The 26,099-nt window shown below is 38.9% G+C and overlaps 1 protein-coding gene across 2 annotated transcripts; it reads right to left on the bottom strand.

Annotated features, from left to right (window-relative positions):
- Positions 1–297: 297 nt before the first annotated feature.
- On the bottom strand, positions 298–25,813 carry LOC103039539 (ataxin-2-like protein). 2 transcript variants are annotated; one of them, XM_022669372.2, is made up of 24 exons: positions 25,677–25,813; positions 24,601–24,796; positions 23,561–23,597; positions 23,069–23,128; positions 22,466–22,537; positions 20,717–20,873; positions 19,694–19,815; positions 19,488–19,579; positions 18,615–18,845; positions 17,652–18,031; positions 17,211–17,297; positions 16,704–16,832; positions 16,462–16,539; positions 14,473–14,534; positions 13,856–14,214; positions 12,628–12,697; positions 12,205–12,342; positions 10,370–10,433; positions 9,202–9,386; positions 8,038–8,176; positions 6,201–6,307; positions 4,564–4,728; positions 2,014–2,191; positions 298–986 (listed from the first exon to the last, which is right to left on the bottom strand). In XM_022669372.2, exons 2-24 carry the CDS (start codon positions 24,705–24,707, stop codon positions 928–930), a joined length of 3,078 nt encoding a protein of 1,025 aa, XP_022525093.2. In that variant the 5' UTR covers positions 24,708–24,796; positions 25,677–25,813; the 3' UTR covers positions 298–927. The 2 variants fall into 2 exon arrangements, with proteins under 2 accessions (XP_022525093.2, XP_022525095.2); XM_022669374.2 differs by having other exon boundaries at positions 23,069–23,125.
- Positions 25,814–26,099: the final 286 nt, after the last annotated feature.

The following is a 26,099-nucleotide window of genomic DNA, read 5'->3' as shown; positions in this document are numbered from 1 at the left end:
AGCAGCCCTAAAATAACTTTCTTTTGTGCTATATATTGTGGTGTGTCTCTTGCAAATGTAGTTTAAAAGACCTCAGACTGTACAAAGTTCTACTACATGTTGTTTGGTGAAAATACAGTATATCAGGTAAAAACTGGACAAACCCTGAAGAGTTTATATGACGTCAGCTCCAGAGATATTTTAGGAGGTCATGAGAGAAACGCTGCCTCTACAGGTGGGTCCCGGCCAGGAAGCTTTGGAAGCTCTAGAGTAAATCACACACTAAATAGAAACAGGATAAAAATGCATAAAACAATATGAAGTTTAAAACTTTTATTTTTTTTTGGGTCATTGTTGGGTTTTTTGCTTTTTTGTTCTTACTGTTTTCCATGTTTTATTGTTTTCCCTAGGTAAGGAGGGATGAGGTGGAAAAGGAGAGTATACAGGTAGTTACAGGGCAGGGGTAAAAAGTTTTTAATCCCCCAATCAATGCATCTGTTTTTCCGCCCCACCCTTCCAACACCAAGTCCTGAATTCTCTTTATTTTATAGTTTTATACACTTTGTCACTCCAGAAACTAAGTCCAGAAGATCTCTAAGGTACTGTGCACCTAAAACTGATTCTGGCTGCATTAGCGTCTTCTTATTTAAAATGTGGATTCTTTTATAAAATCTGATGATGCTGGAGGGTCTCCAAAAACAAAACAAAACAAAAATCTGCAGATGTAGAGGAGGGACTTCAGCCTCGCGTTTCTTCCTTGTCCTTCTGTTTTTCTCTGTTGCCGTACAGGGCAGTCCTTTGTGAAAGAGAAGGAAAAAAGAGAAAAGGGGGAATTCTGTTCTGGCTTTGTTCCCCCCCAGTTACCCGTTCCCTTTCCCTCGATGTCCGTGTCTCCTCGACGGTCTGGAGGCGGAGCAGGGATTCAGAGTTTCAGTTTTTAAAGTATTATCAGTTTCCTGGAGGGTGGAATGGAATCTGCTGTGAAGGATGAGGCTGAACCTGTACAGCTGCAGAGAAAAACAAACACAAAATTATTTGATGAACAAATGTTCAAGAAGAATCTTAAACAAATGCAGTAAATATTCAGTGAGAAAGCCTATAACTCTTTTTTCATTTTATTTATTTCTCATTTTTATCCCATTTTCTCCCCAAATAACACGGCCAATTACCCAACCCTCTCATTAGGACTCTCCCCATCACTAGTGATGCCCCAACACACCAGGAGGGTGAAGACTAGCGCATGCCTTCTCCGATACATGTGAAGTCAGACCCCGCCTTTTTTCAAACTGCTGCTGATGCAGCATTGCCGAGTTGAATCACAGCTCGTTCGGTGGAAAGTGCGGCAACTCGGTTCTGATACATCAGCTCACAGACGCCTTGTGCTGATCGACATCACCCTTTGAAGTGATAAGGGGAAAGAGCACCATCTACCCATCCAGAGAGAGCAAGACCAATTGTGCTCTCTCAGGGCTCCGATAGCCAACGACAAACTACATGAACAGGATTCGATCCGGCGATCTCTTGATCGTAGTGGCAGTGCTTTAGCCCCTTTTATAACTATTTTATAACTATTTATTATTAAACACATTCTGAGACTTACAATACGTCAGTTCCAATAAAGTTCAGCTCTAATCCACTTTCTGCAAATAAACAGTGACACGCAGTAGTGACCACCAGACTACCAATCAGAAATCAGGTTCCCATCCTCTGACTTGTTCCTCTTAAAGGTATGTTTCATTGGCTAAATGGTGGTAACAGTGTTTCACAGAAGGTAAACCACACAAACAGTCAAAGTTCAATAATATTTTAATATTCAGTTCAGTATATTGTATTAAGTATTTTACACAACTATTTCCCCTTACAAAAAACTGCTCATTTCTAATTAACATGTACCAATTTAATACAAGGTTTGGTCAGGGTTATAAAATAAAATTAGGCCTTTAGAAGCTAAAGTTTTTTATAATAATTGGTTTATTGGTTTATTTACACAGGGTAAATAACTGCAGCTTGTTTGTATGCATTCATATATCCTACCTGAAGGATGTCCTATATATGCGAAGTGCTGCGCGGGTCCCTGCTGGGGGCCGTGTTGCGGATGCTGTGGGGCGGAGCCAGGGCCGGCCTGAGGAGGTGGGGCATGCAGCATGACGACCTGTGGAGGGCCGTGATTGCCTGAGTGATGGGGAGCAGACATGGGGCCTGGAACATGAGCCTGAAACAAACACACACATTAACTTATTACAAAATGTATGATATGTTACAGCTCAATAGTGTATTGCAGCGTGATTCGGGTGCACGCATATATACGAATTTGGCACAACCTTTGCAACACTTGTACATTTATGAACAATGCCTTTCTATTTCAGGATATTTCAGACATGTCACTTTAAATTATGAATGTGAACAGTCAAGATTTAAGCCAAAATCCAATTTAAGTAAAAATCTGAATTCATTAAATGAGGCTTGATCATAATTTACTAAAAAAAAAAAAAAAAAAAGGCATTTATTAATTAACCCTTTCTACATTAAAATAGTTCTATTTAAAACTTTGTGCACACGTATGAACTTGAGTCACATCCCATTGTTAATCCATAGGGTTTAATATGATGTTGGCCCACCCTCTACAGCTATAACAGATTCAGCTCTTCTGGAAAGGATCTTCTTTGGTTATTTCACACCAAACTTGCTCATCCATGTCTTAATAGAGCTTGCCTACTCCAAAATTTCTCGGTATGGTAAAGCTTTAATAGTTCCTAATTAAGAGACCAAGCCCCATAAAATTACCCCCCCCCCCCCCCTCCCCCCTCCACCAAACTTTACACTTGGCACAATGCAGTCAGACAAGAACCTTTTTCCAGGCAACCACCATAACCCAGACTCGTCTATCAAGGTGATCTCATCACCAGATAACACGTCTCCTCTGCTCTAGACTCCAGTGGTGGCGTGCAGTACAGCACTGCATATGATGTGATATGAGTTTGGTGATGAGAGGCTTGGATGAAGCTGCTCAGTCATAAAAAACTATTCCATGAAGCTCTCTACACTCTACACATGTTCTTAAGCTAATCTGAAGCTACATAAAGTTTGTATATCTGTAGTGATTGACTCTGAAGAAAGTTGACACACTATGCACACTATGCTACTCAGCCTCTCTCAGTACCACGCTGGAGTTACTGAGCTCCTGAGAGTGATCCATTCTTTCACTAATGTTAGTATAAAAGCAGTCTGCATGCCCAAGTAGGGTTGCAGCGGTAACCGGTTTCACGGTATACCATGGTATTAAAATGCACGGTTATCATACCGTGTGTGTTTGCTTATTACCGGTAAAACGCAAGCCAGAGGAGAAACTCAGAATCAGCAGTGTGGGACTATTTCGGATACCCGCCGAACGCACCCGAAGATGGTTATCCGATTTGTAATAAGGTAAAGGAGGAAATACATCAAACCTGTTCTCCCATCTCCGAGAACACCACCCCGCTGTGCAGCGCAAAGTATGTGTTTAGTTTATAATTTTAATCTGAACATAAATAAAACTTCTTTGTATTCGTGCACAACCCATGCGGTAAGCTCCCGCAAAAGCGCTGAGTTATCCGAAATTTGGGCACGCAGGTACAGGCGTGAAGTGCGTGCTACGACGGATTCACGTGTCCGTGTAAAGGTGCTCGCCGGACTGGATGTGAAAGACGCCATTCATTTACATGCGTTCATTTTCTAATTCTGACGTGCCTGTTTTTCATATGTTAAAACCAGACTCGGTGTGAAAGCATTAAAATAGAAATCTCTATTGTGAGGATCATGTCAGAAATAAATCCCCTCTTTCTGCAGTATCTGCTTATATACCAACTCGGCAGTAAATCAGATCAGACACTGACCCAGGCTCAGTTTATCAGATATTAAATAAATTAAACTTAAATAATTAAACTGATTATTTTAAATACAGGATCTTTACTTCTTAGAGTACATGTAATGTGTGTAACGTGTGTGTGTGTGTGTGTGTGTGTGTGTGTATATATATATATATATACATATATATATACACATACATATATATACATACACATATATATATATATATATACATATATATATATATACATACACACATTATATATATATATATATATATATATATATATATATATATATATATATATATATACACCCTTAATGCCCTTAAGAGTAGTGGAAAAAACTGGTTTCCTTCACCTGATGGTGTACAGCTTATTTTTTTTAAAGGAGACATTAAAATTATAATTGTTCCAGGTTTCTACAATAAATAGTTAATTGAACAAAAAAAACTTTGTTGTAATTTCTTTAAGGGTCAGTTTAATAATATATGTAACAAACTGTGATACCGTGATAACCGTGATACCGCGGTATTTTCTGAGACGGTTATCATACCGTGAAAATCTCATACCGTTGCAACCCTATGGCCAAGTGCTGCTTTTATACACCTGTGGCCATGAAAGTGATTGTAACACCAGAATTTAATGATTAGGATGGGTGAGTGAACACTTTGGGTAATATAGCGTACATAACTTCAGGTCAGAAAAGCTTGAGGTGCTCATTGAGAGCAAGTCATACCTGTGCAAGCTGCCCCAGTGTGGGGTAGGTGTGTGTGAGGGGCTGGTGACCATGCAGTCCGTAACCCTGCAGAGAGTAAGAGGCCTGGGGAGAGGAGTGACCCGGGGGCAGGTTCGGCGGGGTGGGAGCTGAGTGATACAAAGACTGAGGACCAGACTGAGGAGTCTAAGGGAAAAAAAGCATAAACAAATGTATCATTACTAATACTGTAATAATAATAATAATAATAATAATAATAATATTTTCAGCATCACATTCTACAATGCCCGTTACTTATTTAGAAAAATCTTAAAAAATATATCAGAATTTTTACTGGTTAATACCAGGCATGAGGATTCATTACTCTAGGGACAGCTTATTTAGCTTATTTTTTTCCCAATATATCAATATTCTTTGAGAAATAAAAAAGAAAATAGTTATTTTATTAGTTATTAGTTTCAAGTAGATATATACATACATACTACTCCAACAAATGTCAGTTTTATTTTATGTACAGTTCCAGTCAAAAGTTTGGACACACTTTCAATGTATCACATACTATTTTGTTTTCTACATTGTAAATGAATATAAGGGTCATTCAGACAGGAACAAATAAAGAATCATGTAGTAACTTAACATTGTTAAACAAACTAAATACTCTCAAGCATTTAGGTGCTCTTATCTTGGGTGCTGTTAACTTGCTGAGGATGGTAACTCTCCTGTGCAATAGGGGTAACTATTGGTCCTCCTTTTCTGGCGTGGTCCTGGTGAGAGCCAGTTTCATCATAGCGTTTTTGATGGTCTTTGTGACTGCATCTTTACATTTTTTAGATTGACTGACCTTCATTTCTTAAAGTAATTTTTTTCTTTACTTAGTTAAGCTAAACATTACTCAAATATTCACTATTCACTGTATACCTGTAACTCTACCTCTTCATAACTTTACACCTGATGCTCTCAAACACATTAAGAGACAAGAAATTCATGTAGTTAACTCTTGATGAGTGCAGCACAGCTGTTAACTGAAAGCAATTCCAGGTGACTCTACCTCATAAGCGTGAATAAGAAAATGCCAAAATGTGCAAAGCTGTCATCTAAGCAAGAGGTGCTACTATTAAGTACTATTACTATTAAATATAAAATATATCCTGGTGTGTTTTTGTTTACCAAATAATTCCTTACCCTTTTCTTTATAGCTTGGATTTAGTAATTTAGTATTAAATCTAAAATGCAGAACATTTTACAATAATGAAACAAATACTTAATTTAGGGTGTATTTAAACTTTTGACTGGTACTGTGAGTGTAACAGCTTCAAACATTCAGCTGAAACATAAATATCAACAGTGACTTACCAAGAGTTTAATTTTTATAAAACAATAAATGTTACAAAATAATTAGTTTTGTAACTACAACTACAACTAATGTAATGTAGAAAAATCTACCAGCATACTAAAGTGCAGAATATTTTGTGTATGCATATAAACTGCAAGCATAAAAAAGGTCCTATATCACTAATATCACATTTTTTTACACAATATTTTGTGTATTATATATTATTATACATAAGCACACACCCTTATTAAACTCTATATGCTTTAATATGTAAGTATATGTATATTTTCAGTTATCTGTACGAGATCAGCCGGTATGTGTTTACCTGTCCAGGGCTGGGGGCTGTGTGCTGAGGTGGTGGTTGGTTGCCGGTGGGTGTGCTCGATGGCTGAGGATGAACAGATCCTGAATGATGAGCGAATGACTGAGCAGCTGAAAAATAAGAGTGAAAGATATGAATATGTAGTACAATACTAGTTACATGGATTAATGCAAGTTTTGATTACAAATAATGAATAGTTTAATGAATAGGTATTAAGTACTTAAATCCTGATCCAGAGTCTGTGTTTGAAGCACAGTATTCTTTTGAGCACCACCTGGTGTCCCCAAGGCACCATTAGTGGGCACTACTGTCCTGTCAGCAGCACTGAGGAGAGTTCTCAGAAACTAAATAAAGAATGTTTTTAGACTCTGCAGTGTGAAACTATTATTCAGTGGAACCCAGTCATAAATACTGAAGAGGACCAGAGAAAGACCCAATCACAATTCCATTTCAGTGTTAATTTAAAAATGAATGTGGTCAGTTTCACTTGGTCCCTTTTTAGGTCGCTTTAACAGAATTTAATATGTTTTATTTTAAATGGACTGCATTAATACAGTAACAGTGAACGAGGTTCAAATCTGATATTTTTGTCTCAAGTAATTCCAAGTGCATGTTGTTTTTGATGGCTTTATAACTGCAAAATGTGTGTGTGTGTGTGGGATGGGTGTGTGAGAGGTTTTAGTTGAAAAATCAATACAAAAAAAAGTGTGACAGCTTCGTGAGCTGCTGTCACAAAATAAGACACTAAAATCCAATTGAATCATGTTACAGAACGACACCCTGAAGGCTGTAATAAAGCTGTAAACTCTCTAAACGCCTCTGTGCTCAGAAACAGTGATTCTACAGTCGCCCGAGGCTGAAAACCAGACGCAAACAAAGCTCCCACACGATGGAGAGACAAAACATTTGGAAAGAAAGACGCCTGGGAAAACAAGACATCACATTCCACACTTTTAGCGCTATTTTTAATTACCCAGTCATGCTTCATATGCGATGTGTAATTGTTGCAGTTGAGCAGATTTGCCTGTAGCAGCAGTGAGATGCAGGAGACTGAATTATAAGAATGTCTGAAAAAGTTGCTGGGGTTATTAAAACTTTCAGCACTTAAACTGAACTGATTAAATCCAACAATAATGAGACTACTCACTACGTCACTATCACACGGGTGGTCTACAGGCAGCCCCTTCTCAATTACAGCCCCACAGCATAATAAGCAAATAAGCAACTAAACTACATAAACCTGTAGTTTAAAAATAATGTTCATAATCACTGGAATTAATGTAATACATCTAATTTATAACCGCTAATTCACACCCAACTGTGTTTTATGCTGCATTCACTGCTGTTCTTACGACATCACAGACCCAAAAAATGTCTATTCTTATACAAATAATAAAGATACAATCTATTCATTTCAGTGGGGAGAGCCACCGAATGCTGCAGTGCATGCTGGGTTGTGTTGAACTTTATTCTAACGAATCCGCACACATACGAGCGTCACACACACAGAGCAGACGCCTTTTATCCACAGAAGAGAAGCTGAAAATGGTGGAATTTAAATTTATTACAGAATTATTACAAAATTACAGAACTCTAGATTAAAGTGAGGTTGGTTATAAAAAAATTAAAAAATCTATGATTGCTTAATGCTTAATTTGAATTCGCCTCAGACACCCACACTGCAAGCCGAGAGATTTGGCATGGTGCTGTAAGTTTGCTCAGCTGCTTTCTGGCTAGTGTTTGCGTTTTACTCTTTTATTGCTCCTGCTGTGGCATATGCATGTAACATTAAGCATGGCTTTGTGTTTATTTATTACGTGTCTTTGTGTACACCTCTCACCATATAATCCTTGCTGTGGTCCTTGAGGGCCTTCACTCTGCCCAGGAAACTGCGGACCTGTGGGTGGTCCAAGAGTTTGAGGGTGACCCCCACTCTGCCCCAACATACGGGCACCACTCTGCAGCACAGAATACATAGGCTACAGAGAAAATGTGAAAAAGAGAGAAACATATTAAAATATATGATTAAACAACAGAAATATAGCAGCACATGCCTAGAATGCTTTGATACATACAGCTCTGGAAAAAAAAATAATAAAAGACCACTTCAACTGAAAAACCTTTGGAATATAATCAAGAGGAAGATGGATGATCACAAGCCATCAAATCAAGCTGAACTGCTTGAATTTTTGCACCAGGAGTGGCATAAAGTTATCTAAAAGCAGTGTGTAAGACTGGTGGAGGAGAACATGATGCCAAGATGCATGAAAACTGTGATTAAAAACCAGGGATACAGGGTTCTTGCTCCATTTTGAAAGTCAAATTTAATGATTTTTAAGACTTTTTAAGACAATAAATATAATTTAAGACCCAAATATAGTCAAGTAGAAAACTAAATTATTGTATTGAAAAATAAAACTTAACGTTTCCTATTTCTCATCAGTTTTCTTTTTTAATTTTGTTCTATTGTGATGCAAAACATGTTAGCATGTTCGTTAGCTCACCGCTAACATTAGTATGTTAGCTAGCTTGCCGCTAATGTTAACTCCACTAATCTAAGTTCTCTCTCCGTTAACGTTAGTTAGCTCTACGCTAATGTTAGCTAGCTCTACGCTAACCTTAGTGCTCTTCCCAGTAAGGTTAGCTAGCTCACCGCTAATGTTAGCTAGCTCTCCGCTAACATTAGTTCTATCCCTGGTAACTCGCCACTAATGTTAGTATGTGTTTTCCCACTGGCATTAAATGCACCATCTAAAAATGCAATACCTACAGCAAATTTACAGTAAATTTAAGACAATTTAAGACCTTAAAAATCAAAATTTTAATTTAAGACATTTTAAGGCTTTTTAAGAACCCGCGGGAACCCTGGGATATTACACCAAATATTGATTTCTAAACTCTTAAAACTTTATGAAGATTCCAGAGCGCTATCTGTTGTAAGTAAACACTAGTAGAAGTTTGTCAGAAGTACAGTCCAGAAGTTTGCCTGGAAGGGTAATGGTACCTGTCCGTATGGACTCATGGCCTGTATGACCTGCTGCTGGCTGTACTGCTGAGGGTTGTACTGCAGGTAGGACTGTGGATATGGTGAGGGCACCAGTGAAGCTCCAGCTGCAGATGGAGCCGCGTGAAGCACAGGAGGAGCTGAGGAGCCGTGGTCCGACCGGGGAGGATGGGTAACAACAGAACCTGCACACAGTGTCAATACAATTAACATTAGGGGTGTGAATCACAGGACAACTCACGATATGATATTATCAAAACACATTACTTACGATAACAATGATATTACAATACTGTGATTCTGCAATACTCATAATATCACAAGACAATTCTCTACCATACATCACAGCATGCGTGTTACTGAAGAGGATAAAATACTTCTTAATAAGAAAACACCAGGAATTATGGATTATTGATTTATTGGTGTTAGTTTTAATTTTAATTCAATTCAATTTCGTGACCATATTTTTACAGCAGGTTTACCCTACCCATTTGACGTATCGCAAAATAAAACAAAACTTTACATTGTGATACTGATATTTTATCCTACTTCTAACTGATACATATTTGTGTGACAAGCAAGTAGTGATAGATCTTCAATTAACAAACTGATAAATTACTGCGATAAACAATACTACCATGATTTTAAATCTAGTTTATGCATCTTATAAATTTAGCATTACAACAAAATGACGCACATTTAAATAAACCTTTCCTTTTAACCTTTAATTCCTTGTTTCTGGCATAAAACCCACCATTTTAAAACAAAGTCAACATACTGTCTTGTTCAAATTAATGCAATAAATTGTATGACAAACAGGTAACAACTGTACTATTTACTATTTAATTATCCTCATTGGTTTTGGTTTTACACTGAAGTTAAATTAAAAAAAAAACTAGATCCTGTGAAAACCTATGTGGGTCTCATCTCTGTAAGAATAATAATTCATTAAGTTGCTTTTCAATGTATTATGCTGGTTGCCCACATTATGTCAAGGTTATTGCCTAATGTTCCTAATATTTCAAAAATAGGTGCTTGCTAGCACTGAAGAAACATGTTGAATTGTGAATTATATACTTAGCCCAAATAGTATCCAGTTAAAAGTGCATTAAGTGTGGTCTTGCGCACTACTTTGGGAGAAGAGGGCCAGCAGTCTGAGTGTCCATACCTTTAGAGGGTCGGTATTTGCCCTGGTTGACTGCAGACATGGCGTACTGGTACATCTGTGGGGCCTAATCCAGACACAGAGAGAACAACATCAAACACAGAAATACTACAAACCGGGGAGCACCCAGTTCCAGTCCCTTAAGTTCTTCCCTTAAACATAAACTTTAGGGAAGGTTTTCTGGAATTTATTTGCAGTAACCAAGTTCTGCTGAGGCAGACCTGCCAACCTTAAAAGACGTTAATAGAGTACAAATGCTGGAATTAAATGCTGCTATTTTCCCTGTATGTTTGGTTGTAGTGTGGTGTGGTTTAGGCCTGGCAGGATAGAACAGTTTTACTGTATTCTAATATCTCAGTGCAATGCGTACATGTTGGCAGGTCTGCTGAGATAAAGTTTACTGTAACCATGACAAATGATAAATTAAAGAAAATGTTTGTTGAACAATAAATCTACTTTTCACAGAAGAGAATCACCCAAACTGCCCATGTGTTTAGATTTTTTTAACATGGCCCTTCATGTGTTGGAGTTTGACAGATTGGTCTAGAGGATTATCAAAAACTTTCGAAAACACGAGTACAGAATCACCTTCAGTCAACTCTAAAAACTGTTACCGTGAGATTGGGCCCCTTATATATAATTTATATAATAAAAAGGGAATAGACTGTTCTGAAACTTCAGGCACTTACGCCTGGTTCACACTACACGATTCTGGGCCAGTTTTTTAGTCACCGACAGTTTTTCTTTGATCGGCAACAAAAACTCTGCTTGGAGGGAAATCGGAGATCACTCAGTGCTCACGCTGTCGTGTAGTGTGATCTACTGAAAGACGCTCGCCAAGCCGTCTCTGACTGATCACCGACGAGTCGCAGACCCCCAGCAAATATTCAACATGTTTAATATCTGACTCAGTCTGCGACTACAAGTCAGGAGCAGCGGCTACATACAGCCAATGAGATCATAGAAACAGAACCACGGGTCCAAAACACACCAGAGCTGTTTATAGAGAATCTGACCATGCTACCATTCCCCCTGTTATATGAGTAAACGGGAAGTGAGTCCTCTATTAATAGGTTTGAATTGAACTAAAAGCTAAAAACTTTAAATTAAAAATAATTAACTACTTGTTCTGAATGTCTTTCATTTTAGAAAGTAGAATAATATATTCTACAAAAAAACACTAAGAAAGCATGCCTGTATATTTCAGCTTATCTAAAGAAATCAAATTTTACACTGTAAAGCACTAGCATTACTGCTACTGTGAGCTGATTGGTTGGCGAGCTGATTCTGGAGATACAGGTAGAGCATGTTTAAAAGGCTTATAACTGGAGTTCAATACGATAGAAAATAATGTCTGTGGTTCTAAAACATTTTATATAGTTCTTTGTTGAGGACATAAGTACATATTTCAATGAAATTCAATTTTAAGAAATTGTGTAATTTTTGACCACGTGTCGCTGATCAGTCTCATTTAGTATGAAAGTCTGAACAAATGAATAACACCACATCTAGTTGTGTAGTGTGAACAGCACAATGACTGAAGACTCAACAACTCGTGTAGTGTGCATCTGGCATAAGTAAAATATGAGAACTTATGAGTTTATGATGATTTCACTTAAGAAAGCCTATAGGCAACATTTAAGACATTATCATTTTTAAGAAATGTTTAAGGGTACTGGTATTTTAATTATAATGCTGCAGTAACATTAACTTAGGAAGGGCTTTGAAATTCAGATAGTAATTAAGAAATCATGTTTCAGCAGATTTCAACAGAACTATGTAGGATTAAACTCCTGAACCAAAGAAGATTAAGTGTGTGTCTGAGAAGGTGCCGTTACCTGTACTGAGTGTATCTGAGAGACGTAGCTCAGGTACGGAGCGTTATAGATGGTGTTTTGTCCTGGTGGATGTTGCAGGACCACAGACTGGCTCGGTGGATTCGGGCGAGGAGGAGTGGGGGCGGTGGAGGGTTTCGACTGAGAGAGAGACAGTATGAGAGTATGAGAGAGACAGAGAGAGAGAGAGAGAGAGAGAGAGAGAGAGAGAGAGAGAGAGAGAGAGTATGAGAGTATGAGAGTGAGAGAGAGAGAGAGAGAGAGAGTATGAGAGTATGAGAGTATGAGAGAGAGAGAGAGAGAGAGAGAGAGAAAGAGAGAGAGAGACAGAGAGATAAAGATATAATATTAAGGAATATTGTGAGACTTAACTCACACACGTAGGTCTTACTGTGTGCTCACATTTCTCACCCATGCTTTACGTACCAGTGCCAGTGGTGGTTTGTTAGGGTTGAACTCCTTCGCATTGGGGTTCAAAGTGGACTTCTTTACTTGACTGGAAAATGGAAAAAGGTACATTTTAAACAATAAGATTACATAATAGAGTACAACATTAATGCAAAAAATATTATTACTGTGATTCTGCGATACTTAAAACATGGAAAGAGAATTCTCTACGATACTTCACAGTGTAGGTGTAACTGATGAGGATAAAACACTCCTAAATAAGCAAACACCAGGAATTATAGCTTTATTAGTGTCAGTTTTACAGAATTTAACAACTAATTCACCCTGTTTATTTTATTAAAGTGCCACCATGTGGAGCAATAAAGCAGTAACTTTAGTCTATTTGGGGGCGATTGTTGGGGAGTTTACAGCGCCTATGTCTTAATAAGAATATACATATTTAATGCCATGTATCTATGCAGAACGATTGAAGCAATACTATACATTGTAAAAATGATGTATGTCCCTATTATATATAGTTAGGTCCATAAATATTTGGACAGTGACACAATCTTAATGATTTGGGCTCTGCAGGCCACAACACTGGATTTAAAACAAAACAAATGAGATAATTTAGGAATGACAACAATTGTTCTAGAAAGTCTCCTCATTTCAGGGGCACAAAACTAATTAGACAAATTATCTCAAAATCTATTTTATGGACTTAATTGGCTATTCACTCATTAGTCCATCATCAGTTAAGCAGGTAAAAAGTTCTTAAGGTGATTCCAGGCAATGCATTTGCATTTGGAAGCTGTTGCTGTAAATCCGCTACGTGCAGCTAAAGGAGCTCTCAGTGAAAGTGAAACAGACCTTCAGTAACCAGAAAAAAAGAAAAAAATCCATTAAAAAAGAAAGCAGAAGTGTTAGGATGGCAGTAAAGGTGACCCTAAACATACTGTAAAAGCAACCCAAGGTAAAGAAGTTAAATATTCTGCAGTGGCCAAGATATATCACCAGATCCAAACCCGATCGAGCAGCATTTTACTTTTACAACGGAACTTAAAGGCAGAAAGACCCAAAAACATCAACAAATGAAATCTAGTGATTTATAGACATCCAATTGCATTTAATTTGTTACATTTAAAATCCAGTGCAGTGGCATGCAGATTCAAAAATATAAAAATGGTCACTGTCCAAATATTTATGGACCTAACTGTACATATATAAACTATAAAATATATTTAATATAACCCAACACACTCACTCAGTCACGCCCTCCACTGCTGCCTCTGTTCTAGCCACCTCTGCTCCTGGGGTCCTGGCTGGCTGGGGCGTCCCTGCAGACTGCCTTTCAGAAATTGGAAGGCCTCCCATGGGTGGCACTAGTGGGATAGCGCCCTCTTTAGAAGGGTCCTCTGCTGGGGACACCAGGGCAGGGGGCTGGGGCTGAGGGCTGGGTGTCAGATTTTGAGTGATGTTAGGGGACAGACTGGGGGTGATGTTGGGGGACAGGCTGGCTTTGGGTTCAGCCGCTGGACTCGGTGACTGTGAAGCAGGTTTCACAGATCCAGGGTGGGTCAAACCAGCTGATGTAGAACTGGAAGAAGTGTGGCTGGGCTGCAGCTGTGGGGAGAGAAAGTGTAAAAGAGTGAAAACAAGTAAGACACTTAAGAGTTTCCTTGGTACAGCTTTTAAAGAGAAGGGGGACTTCTTTTCTTTAGTTATTTTGTCCCTCCATCAAAGCCTTGTTTAAACAAAGGCTCTGGAATTGAATTTGGGAATAAAATAGTACCTTCCCAATCCATTAAAATATGCCTGGATCAGCCCCAATCAGAGGTGTGTAAAGGAGGCACTACTGAAATGTGAAGTAAAGGGTCTCACCCTGAATTCCTTGCCAAATTTCCGAAGCTCCTCAATCTGTGAGCGCTGCTGTGCTGAAGGTGCTGCCAAAAAAAATAATTAAACAAGAAGAAAATTCAGAAAGCTGCTCATGAAATCACAAAACACATGCAAGCACACAAATGTAGAGATAGAGCGATCTGATCCAAGACCAGTTTGCGCTCGCCCATAAACCTTCTGCAACACCAACACGAGATACACCACCTATTTCTTCAACACTGCAACATGACTTGCTCCATTTCATTACTTTAAGTAACATCACACGTCCCACGATGTGACTATCGCGCATGCGCACATTACGTTATATCGAGCAGCCCTAATCCACAGCTTACCAAGAACCCACAGCAGCCCCAGACACAAATAACCAGCTACTGTTTTTAGTGTAGAAATTCAGAAGAGCAAAAGAGTTTCTAAAAAAAGATTTGCTTTTATATGTTAAGAGCAACAGGTATAGTGTAAGTAATGCTGAGAGGTAGAAAGAACCACTCATTAATGCTGTCTAGTAAAAAGCTAAAATTCAGCAGAAAACCTAAAGCATAAAGAGAGGTAGCTCACTTTATATTTCACACAATGAACAGTTACTTTCTTTAGTGAAACATTTTGGATTTAAGAGTGTGTATTTACAGTCCAGGTATAACCTGTTATAAATACATTTATTTGGAATGCATTTAAATTCAGTGTATTCATGTACTCCAATAAGACATGCTGTGTGGCCTATTTTAACCTCATGATGTGACCTTAAGAACAACATCAACAATAATAGGGTTAATATAAAAAATATAATTAAATGTTAAATCAAACAAATTACCGTATTTTTCGGACTATAAGGCGCACCGTATTATAAGACGCACTATCAAAGAACGCCTATTTTCTGGTATTTTTCCATACATAGGGCGCATCGCATTATAAGGCGCGTTAAGTGACACTAGAAAGGGTGCCTATATCAAAGTGAACAGGGGTGGCGCCATGGGGGGTGGGGGGTGTCTTGCCGGTGGAGCGTCTCAGTATACAAATCTAGCTATTTCAAAGTCAAACGAGTGCTGGATATTAATCTACACAGATTCCTCTCCTGAAAACTGTTTATTTGGGTGAGTAACGTGCTTCAGTTTATTTACAGTAAGCTTAGATTTCCAGATGCCCACTAAGGCTTGCTGCACCAGCGTTAGCATAGCTATCCGCTAGCACGCTAGCTAGTCCCCTAAACTAGTAAAGTTAACCCAAACTTAAACGACAGCGTTACACTGAGTAATCCTGCGTGTTCTGGTAAGACAGTGAGATATTAGCTAGCGATTCGTCCCCCGTAGCTTGTTTTAACACGGTAAACAAGCAGATTACAGGCTGATAAAACTCACCTCTGAGAGAGTTAGCGCTTAGCATCTAGCTAATGCTAGCCAGGCAAAGCAGCACAGACTTACAGGCTGATAACTCACCTCTGAACGGTGAACGCTTAGCGATTAGCATCTAACTCTAATAATACTGCTCCAGCAGTATTAAAAGTACTAAATTTAGATAATACTGATCTCTGAACAGTGAAAAAGCTAGCTAGCTTAGCATCTAGCTAATGCTATATCTGCTCCAGCCACGGAGCTGCACGGCTCTGCACGGAGTGTGTGTTTACTTTAGATAATTTAGATAATACTGATCTCTGAACAGTGAATAAGCTAGCTAATGCTATTGCTGCTCCAGCCTCGGAGCTGCACGGCTCTGGACTCTGTATAGCACTGAAACTCTCTATAACGCTGCACCGAGTGTGTGTTTACTGCTCCTTACAACCTGACGGGTAAAATCCATACAAAAGGCGCACCGTATTATAAGACGCACTGTCAATTTTAGTGAAAATTAAAAGTTTTTAAGTGCGCCTTATAGTCCGAAAAATACGGTATTTAAAAGAAATATACATGTTTTGAATTGTAATTTGTATTGGAATAGGAACTGAAAAAATTTGGATTGGCTCATCTCACCCACACTCACCTTTAGTCTTGGCTTCTTCTATGCACAAAGGGCTTTCCAGAGGTTTATCCTTTCCTGCTGCACTCAGGATCTCATTCACTGCATAAGGGGCAAGAGAGTAAAAGAGGGGAGTGAAAGATGATAGAAGGGGAGAGATAGAGAGAGAAACAGAGAGAGAAATTAGGGGGTTAGAGATGATGTCTGTAACACTAACTTAAATATACATTTTATGTCTATTTAAACCCAATGTAGTTAATACTCACCATCGACTGGGAACAGAGGGGCTGGGCCTGAAGACATCTGCTTGGCCATGGAAAGGGGCATAGCATCGACATAAGAAACCCCAGGACTGGAGGAATCAGCTGCAGGATCTGATTTAGGAGAGCGAGAGGCTGGAGAGAGTAGAAAAAGACAGGGGATTAAAGGATTTAAAACAGGGAAAACAATCAATAATTCATTTTATTATTAGCTAGCGACTCTCAGTACCTAGACACCTAGATATCTGATATCTTCATCATTTTCAATAGTTTTTACAAGTTTCTACAACCCTTCTACAACGCTTCTATCTATAGTGTTAATTATACGGATGGAAAGAATATGGATATTGTGATATACTTTATCATTTTAATGATCACTATGTGGATATCACGATACTGTGACACTCAATATATCACAAGGATGAAATATACCTAAATAAGCAAATACTAGGAAGTATAGATTTTACTTGTGTGAGTTTTACAGAATACTATAGGGAAGCTGGTAGATTGTACCTGTAGTGGGAAGGTGGGTGGTGGAGGTCCGAGCTGATCTGTTGGTCTGTAGGGGGCGCTGAGCCTTGGGAGACGTTCTGGAAGATACTACACAAAAAGGAAAAAATATATACATTTATAAAATAATACATACTTTTTTTGTACTATTGTAATTTGTCCTGTGCAGTTAGTTTTAGTTTTGGCCTAGTGAGATACTTTTTTTTTTACCTGTCTTGTTTAATGGCATGCCACAAATTATGGGACAGCAGTATGTAAATTGATCATGGTGTGTTACTTCAGGGTACGGTTTGGAACACCCACACTTGTATAAGTTGTGAGGTGTTATCTTGCAGGTCTGAACACTGGCTAGTGTGCTCAAGTAAAAGCCAGGTCAATTATTTAATGAAACTTACATTAAGTACAGACTGGGCGTGTCAGTGGCACACAGCACATTCAACTCACCCCCATTAACAGGTCTTGCTGCTGCGTCAGAGAGGCCGTGCGGTAGGGAGTGCGAGTGCGGAACAGATGGGTGTGGGTGAGTGACGGGTGCTGTTGGGCTGCTGGGTGAGCCCAAGGTGGAGCTGTCACTGGGTCGTGGTGAGGGTGCGTTGGTGTGGGTGTTTGGGGAGAAGCCCGTTCTGTTGCTCATGGGGCTGCTGCGCTCTGAGGGAGAGGACTGCGGTCCTGGTGAGGGTACTGCGGGCCGGGGGCCGGACCCGGCAGGTGTGGGTCTACTGGAAGCAAAACCTCCACTGACACGCCCTCCGCGATCGCGCCCACCACCACCTGGACCACCCATATCCCTCACTCTCTGCGGAAGAGGGATATACTTCCCTTCCCTGAATGTAAGGGGAAAAAAGAGAGAGAGCAAAAGAGAGAGGGAGAGTGATTAAAGCGAAATGTACAAATGCTAAAAAGGTTTAAGCACAAGCATGTTGATATCACACACTGATATTTCCGAAAGTATCTTTTGGCGTTGTCTACGTTGTGCTATCTGTTAAACTGAGCATTATCTGAACATTTTTAATAGCAGTTCCAGAGTGTGTAATTTAAGAGCAAGTTAACTTGCCGGGGGGTCTCGGATTTCACTGAAGCCATCAGTGCTAGCTAACCAGGTTGACAGACTTGTCAGCTAGATGTATAATGTGAAAACAACTAAAAGCTTGAAAACTTATTCAGTATATTGTTCATCTTTTTGAACTCGTCTTGTTTTGCTCATTTGTGTAGGTTCAGTGTCCTCAAACTGGCAACATGTGTGAGTGTCGTGTTTAGGAAGCAGGGAGCTTTCTCTAGTGCTTTGAAATCAAGCTGGGGTAGCCATTTGACATGCTTGCAGTCAATTAGTACTTATTATGATTATTCTTTTTAAACACAACTCCATATTTTTTCAGTTCTAAAAATGTTATTTTCGGTTGATCGTACCTGTTGACGTTGCTGGGACTGTCCCGTCCCCTCTCTCTTTCTCGAGGGCTCTCTCTCTCCCCTCCATCTCGCAGCACTGCGCTGTACTTCTCCTCCTCACTCCTCCCATCATCATTCTCCAGCGCCACCCGGTGTCGATACTGAACACTGGCCTCGATCTCATTTGCAAGACGTGCTGCTCGGGCCTCGCGCTGCTTATACCCTTCTGAACCGCTCCGCTCTAGAGGAGTCCTGCAAGTGAGAAATAAATAAATAAATACATTTTAAAATCCATCTCGCATTTTATTGGAACTAATGACCGCTGTGGCAATTGAACTGCATAAAACATCTGAAATCAGGGAGGTCGTCCCAATTAGCGCAACCATAAGAAACCAAAAGGAAACGCAAGTAAAATTAAATATGATTAGAGTAATATTAAAACCAGTAGTGTAGGACGAGGAGGTGATATTATTTTAATGGCTGATCTCTATAATTTAATATGGAGCTAGTTTTACATGTTATGTTGACTGGTGTATGAATTTAGTCTGATGTGAAATATATAAAGGATAAGACTAAACTAATAGGTAGTGCTGAATGATATGAGCAGAATTTATACATCCCATTGTATTTCTTAATTTCTGTCAATGCAATATGATTCAGATATCCATATAAACAGTATATGCACAGGAACCACTGCTACTTTATACAAGCTCGGCACAATTATGTGGCTTGAAAAACACGTTTTTCCTGTTTATTGATCAGAGATCAGGAAGATGCATGTTTAGTAATAAGCAGAAAAAACATATCAAGCATGATCTGCTAATCATGAACAAATAACGAATTACTACTGGTTTGTGTTAAGCTGATATCACAAACACACACACACACACTTACGTGTACATGGACAGGCTTGAGTCATAGGTGGACTTGACGCCGTAGGTTTCTTCATTAAAGCGGAACATCTCGTTTGCATCCCAGCCATTGGACTGCAATGCAATTGACATGAAAATAATGAATGAATGTGCATCAGTAAACATACAGCATGCCTGTGTATATAAGAAAAATAACAACAATAATGATAATATTAATAATAAACTCACTGCATCTGTCTCCAGGTCATAGCTTTCTCCGTTGCTATCGCCAGCATCCCATCTCTGCAGCACTTTTTCTTTGTGCTCTCCGTTCACCCGGGTAGAGCTGATCGCCACATCGGTGAAAGTGTCTGTTGGAAACACAAACAGAAAACCTATTCAGCAAAAGAGCTTCAAATAAAGACATACTGACCCACTAAACTTAGAGGACTTCATCCTGCTATGATTAACTGGGTACTATTTAGTAAAAACTAAGGAACCAAAACAATGTCAGAGACATTATTAATAAGAAGACCAGACCCTGGTTGAAATTTGAATGGGACTTTTTGTAACGCTTATCATGGCTTCTGTTTACAGCCCTGTAGAAAAAAGAGGCAATCAATTTGCTACAAGTTCATTAGCAAATCAATAGAGATCTGGGCAAGTGAAGTAGCATAAACATAAATGGGATTTCCCAAAATGCTAACCTTGGTGCCCACTAACGGATAAAAAAAAAATTAAAATAAAATGGCAATAAGAGTCAATCCTTCTAGACAACATGCTTTCCAGAAATACAATGAACTTCAAAAGAAATCCACAGACTAAACAGATTACAAAGTAGCAGCTCGCTTTTATAAATCATGTTTCTGTCTTAAGTGGAAATTTTGGATTCCACAGCCTGTTGGTGCGATTACGCTCCAGGAATAATCTATAATAATAAAGTAATTGTAAATGCATATTAATTTAGTTCATTTGTACATATTTTTGCTCAGATAAAAAGATGTACTGTGTATTCTATTTCAGCCTCATGAGGTGACCTTTAGCACAACACCAATAATAATAGTAATGTTAAATAATTTAAATGAATCTTAATATTAATATGAAAAAAAAATCTTATGTTAAAATTACTACTAAACTAAAAACAATTTGAATCAGTCCCATCACTACAAAGCAGAACAACATTCTGAAACACAGTTTTCACTTTTTAGCATTTTTAAAGAACACACAGACACCCTCGGGTCCATCCTTTTGTCTATGTTGCCCCCAGCTCACCTTTGGTGGCATAGTTGAGGTCCACGTCCCGGCAGGTCATGGTGACGACGTCTGCAGGGCTAAAGATCATGATGTCTGTAATCTCTTCTCTCCTGGGAAGAGCTGGAGATCCATCCTCTTCACCACGCTTATGAACGGCGTCCACCGCCAGTTCACACTGCAGAGAGACAGACAGCAGGAAAAGTCCATCAGTGTATCTAATAAACACCTGAGGACCTGATGTTTGTGCTGTATTAATTAAGATTAAATGAATATTAATGCTGTTGTGGGAGTGAAATTTATAAATAGAATGATCTGGACTGCAACTTACAATTGTTTTTTTTTTCTTCCAGTTGTCTTTTTTGGATTAGTGAATTTATATTTTTTCAAATAGTCAATAATCAATAGTCGATTAATCAAGTTACATTTATCACTTATTTAAAGGAAGTTTGTGTGCGCATCTGTGTGCTTTAAAAAAATATATATAACCACAATAATGAAACTTTTGTTCTCTTAATATTTATTTATATTGCACAGTATGCATGTCAGACCTTTATTCTGCAACACATTTACTGCAGTGTTAACAGGTACCCTCTGTTTTTTCATACTTAAACTTAAAATAAATGTAAGTTGTAATTGTTTCATTATTAAGATCATGTTTGGAATACTCACTGTTGGGCATAGCAGTTATTTACACTTTTACACCAAACCAAAGCTATCACACCACCACACTGTTGGCCTCTGTCTGAAATACTCCAATGCTTTAGATGCCTGTAGGTGTGTTTGTAGCTGCGTTCCCAACCACATACTTCTACACTTTACTTAATACATTGGTGGACGCAGTTACTATGGTTTGAGCATCGCCCTCGTTCCAATGCAAATCAGTTTTTAAATTTGAAAACGCACCACTCCAGCCCTACTCTAGAATTTATTTGAGATACGAGTATTGCATGTGTAGTTTCAGATAAAAAGAGAAATCCACAAAAATGTATTTAATTGTATTTGAGGCCGGATTACCAGATATGACAACATGACTCATACACTATACTGCTGAAAGTATCCGCTGGAGGTGTGTAGTGATGAACTCTGAAGCTACATGAAGTTTGGAGGTGTGTAGTGATGAACTCTGAAGCTACATGAAGTTTGGAGGTGTGTAGTGATGTAGTGACTCTGCATAAAGTTGGTGAACTCTGTGCACCAACTTCCTTAGGTGCTATTGGTCACAGTCGCTTTCGAATATTTAGTAGTGAGAATATTTTACGACTGGACTTTTTGTACAGGCGCTGCATCCAATCACAGTACCACGCTGGAATTCACTGAGCTCCTAAAATCCACCTATTTTTTCACTAACGTTAACAGAAGTCTGCATGACTAGGTGATTAGTTTTATACACTTGTGGCCAGGGAAGTGATTGAAACACATGAGTTCAATCATTTTTAGTGTACATTACAGGTTTTCATATTCCTATTGTCAAATTCCAAATAATATCATACCGGTAATTACAGTATTAGTTATATAAAGTATCGACTGTAGTGATTTTTTTTTTTATCAGTATCAATTGGAAGGTCCAATTAAATGCAACTAAATTATAGACAGTTCTTAAAGAAGAGGTGCATTGAGGTGCCCAATCTTATCAAACAGCTGGTGTGGCTGGGGATTTTGTGTCCAATGTCATAAACTAAAAGGGAAATCATCACTCAACGTGCCTCACAACAAGTAAAACAATGTTTGTGTTATCATCTGTGCGAGACGGGTCACATTAGAACTGACCCGTGAGCTGAGAGTCTTGAAGATGCCCTCGTACAGAGTGCCGTTCTTCACTCGGACGTCACACGTGGAGCCCTACAGATGGAGAAAAACAGGAAAAAAGCTTATTAAAAGTAGCTTTACCAAAAACTTCAGCCAGAGTTAGTGGGCTGCACCATTCCCACTTAGTGGGACCGGAGCTGTCGAGGGCTTTGACCCATTTGCATACACATTAATACTTATAGGTATAATATATTATATACTAAAATAATCGTGCTGGTTTGGCAAGTTAGTATACAAATTATTAACATACAACCATTTTCCCTTCATATATAATAAGAACATTGATTTACATTACTATGTTTCTACATTGCTAATACTTTAATAAAAAAGTCTCCCACCAGTTCTGAGTACTTGTGATGGATATTTGAGTATGCTCAACTTTAATTTATCTATCCTACACTATACTACATAGTCAAAACTAGTTAGTAATTAGCTGCCTTCTAGTGAAAGCGTCCAGTAACACGCATAGTACACATGCAAGTATGCAAAGTTATGCTCACAAACCAGCCGGTCATCTACAGGAACGCATGGCCAAACAGCAAGTTTGTTTCTAGCCTTACTCACCACAACGGCCGTGAGGAAGTGGGTCATGCGAGCATTGTTGTAGATCCCTTCAAACACCTGCTAAACAGAGAAGAGCAAGATGCAAAATTAGAAACAAGGGAAAACTTTTAAATGAGAGAATAAACAACATAATCATAAAGTAATGCATTGTGAATTTTGTGTCCATATTTCATTATTTTTCTAAGAGTATGTAACTTAGAACTTTATTTAAGTTAATAAGTTACCCAAACTTCACTGTAGTTGGGAATGTAAGACTAATACTACAAAACCTAAAATGTACCAAAACACACACAGTGGCCTGTGAGTTTGTATATCCAAGCATATTTTTATGCTTTAGAAATATTTCATACCTTAATTTTGTTTTACATCAAACTTTATTTCTTAACAGTGCACACAATTCCTCTCTTTACCCTTCTCCTTTTATTTTAATTTAACCTTAAAACTCAGGAGGTTTAAAAACATGACAGAAAAGGTCATATGAGATGGACTTACTTGAGAAGTGTGGAGAGGAGGCTTCACAGTACGATTTCTGTCAGAAAAACAAATGCAGAAGTTTAGAAAATAATTTCAGACTAATCTAATCTAAAACACAAAACAGCTTGGTTAATTCTAATAACAGAAAGACTTAACAGACGTTCACACAAATTAATAACAATAAAAGAAGATCAATAAAGCTGAACAACGGTACTCTAAATTACTCCATCCATTATACTTTTCAGAATTATTTTAAATGTATTAATATTATTTTCACTATGATGGCTCATGTATCAGTTAGAAATACTGCGGTCAACATTAATGCACACAATTAATCTGGAAACATTAACGTGTTCACTTTTTAAAACACATATTATATATATATATATATATATATATATATATATATATATATATATATATATTATATATATATATATATATATATATATATATATATATATATATATATATATATATATATATATATATACACACACACATATATATATACACATACATATCTATATATGTATTGTTACTACTACTGTTCATCGGTTTAAAAATTACAGCAGTTTGTTGGGTCCAAAATGATAAAACATATTTTATATATATATATATATAAAATATGTTTTATCATTTTGGACCCAACAAACTGCTGTAATTTTTAAACCGATGAACAGTAGTAGTAACAATTCTACGAAAACACATGATGCATCACTAAAATCACGTTCAGTCGCGAGCCGATTAAAACATATTAATCAAACATAACAACCAAAATAAGCCCCGCCCCCTCAGAAGCTCAGAACAGCTTTTCATTGGTTTAAAAAAGCAGTCACTCAGAGCATCGACCTTTCTGCTGAGTTTGCAGATTGGTTGCGTATACCTCATTCAAGCATATTGATTGGCCGACTAATGCGCCAATCAAAGCTCGAGCGTTCCCATTGGCCTCGAGTTTAGGTGCAACCCCGCCCACCCCGCGGTGCACCGGTAGGCCTGTCCAGCGCGGGTGAATCCGCGGTCTTTCCTGACTGCATTACCGCCCCGCCCTCACTTACCTGCCGGCTGGTGTCCTGTTGGCAGAACCGGGCACGGAGGGGCCGGGAGCGCCGTTAGCCGGTCTTCGGCCGCCAGGGCCACCGGGGCCGCTCTGCGCCTTTAACATGGGCAAGCGGGGGGAGAGTTCCACACAGGCGGGGCGGTGAGATGAGCCTGAGCGGCCGGGCACGGTGCGGTGCAGAGCCGGACTCAGACCTGCGGGAGAGGGACAAACAGAACCGAGATCAGACCGACACAAGCCCACAAAACACCAGATACATCTCATTAATATTCTCAGATCAGCTATACTGTTTAATTAACAGCCTCAGTAACCTAACGATTCCTCCTGAAGACCCTCACGCTCCTCCTCATCCACCCGGTGTTCTGCCGAGTTGTGCTACCTTGTTAAACCGTGCTACCCTGTGTATATTTAAAAGGTAAACATACAAAAATCACCATATTAGAGCATGCTCCCGGCAGAAGTGCAGGTAAAGGAGTTATTGTGATAGCCTAAATTACTGTATCAGGGTAAATGTAAGATAATTAAGGTAATAGATGGGATTATAATAATAATTATTATGTTATTATTATTACAATTAGCACTTCTGTAACATTCAAGCTAATAATGACAGTAAGCATAGGTTGTGTACCCAATATAATTCCCCAAAAGAATTATCTTGAAAAACACAAGAGAACATAAAAAATGTGGGTCAGCGCATGCGCAGTACCGACAAGACACATATATAGATGTGTAGCATAACTCAACAGAACACCGGACCCCCACACTCCCCTCCGCATAAACCTTCAGCCATTCCCTACCGTCCCCCGCCCTGTGTCGGTACAGGTTCTGTAGCTACAGAGCCAGACCGATGTTTAAACGCGCTAAACTCTCCGTATCGACTAAACAGTTTTGATGATAGTAAGCGGAGGCTCTCCAACCCCGTTCCCGCCTCATCAGCCCTTTACCCCGCTACTCACTCCGCTACAGCGCCATAGCATGCTAAGCTAGCTACACTGCTCCCTCCGCGCGGTTTTACCCGCTGTAACAGCCTGACCCCGGACCGCTCCAACACCGCTCCCTCTGCAACACCCTTACCGTGTATGCGCGAGCTGTCCTCGGCCTTTAGATTTACCGAAAACGACAAAAAACACAATAAACCAAATCCGGCCCGCCGCTGTTACACCGGTAGGACTCGAGACTGGCGATGTCCGACTTGTAAACGAATCGGTTCTTTTGAATCACGTTGTGTGAATCGGTTCTTTTAAACAAACTTTTCCAATTGAATCATTGAGCCGAACCAGACAGCTAAGCTGACACTGCGTACAACTAAATATATCATAGCATGTTACATCTATCTGCACCTTATCCACACCACGCACATTCAGACTGTACCGGTGCTACACTGCCCTGTTTGTCTGTTAAACTGTGTAATATCTGCTGTATTTATAGTAGTGTTTTAAATTCTAATTCTGTTTGGACAATTTATTACACTTTGCATTTTTGTTGTCTAAAGTACCA

The sequence above is a fragment of the Astyanax mexicanus genome, chromosome 15 (assembly GCF_023375975.1).
Source record: "Astyanax mexicanus isolate ESR-SI-001 chromosome 15, AstMex3_surface, whole genome shotgun sequence".
Taxonomy (NCBI): domain Eukaryota; kingdom Metazoa; phylum Chordata; class Actinopteri; order Characiformes; family Acestrorhamphidae; genus Astyanax; species Astyanax mexicanus.
The sequence above is the reverse complement of the archived record's forward strand: the minus strand, read 5'-3'. Positions and strand labels throughout refer to the sequence as shown.

Excerpts from the sequence above, each read along its gene's own strand:
- LOC103039539 (XM_022669372.2), bottom strand. The coding sequence starts at position 24,707 with ATGTTAAAGGCGCAGAGCGGCCCCGGTGGCCCTGGCGGCCGAAGACCG. Across the intron at positions 19,816-20,716 it reads CCTCAACTATGCCACCAAAG|ACACTTTCACCGATGTGGCG; the intron begins GTGAGCTGGGGG and ends TGTTTCCAACAG. Across the intron at positions 16,540-16,703 it reads CCCTCTGTTCCCAGTCGATG|TGAATGAGATCCTGAGTGCA; the intron begins GTGAGTATTAAC and ends CCCCTTATGCAG.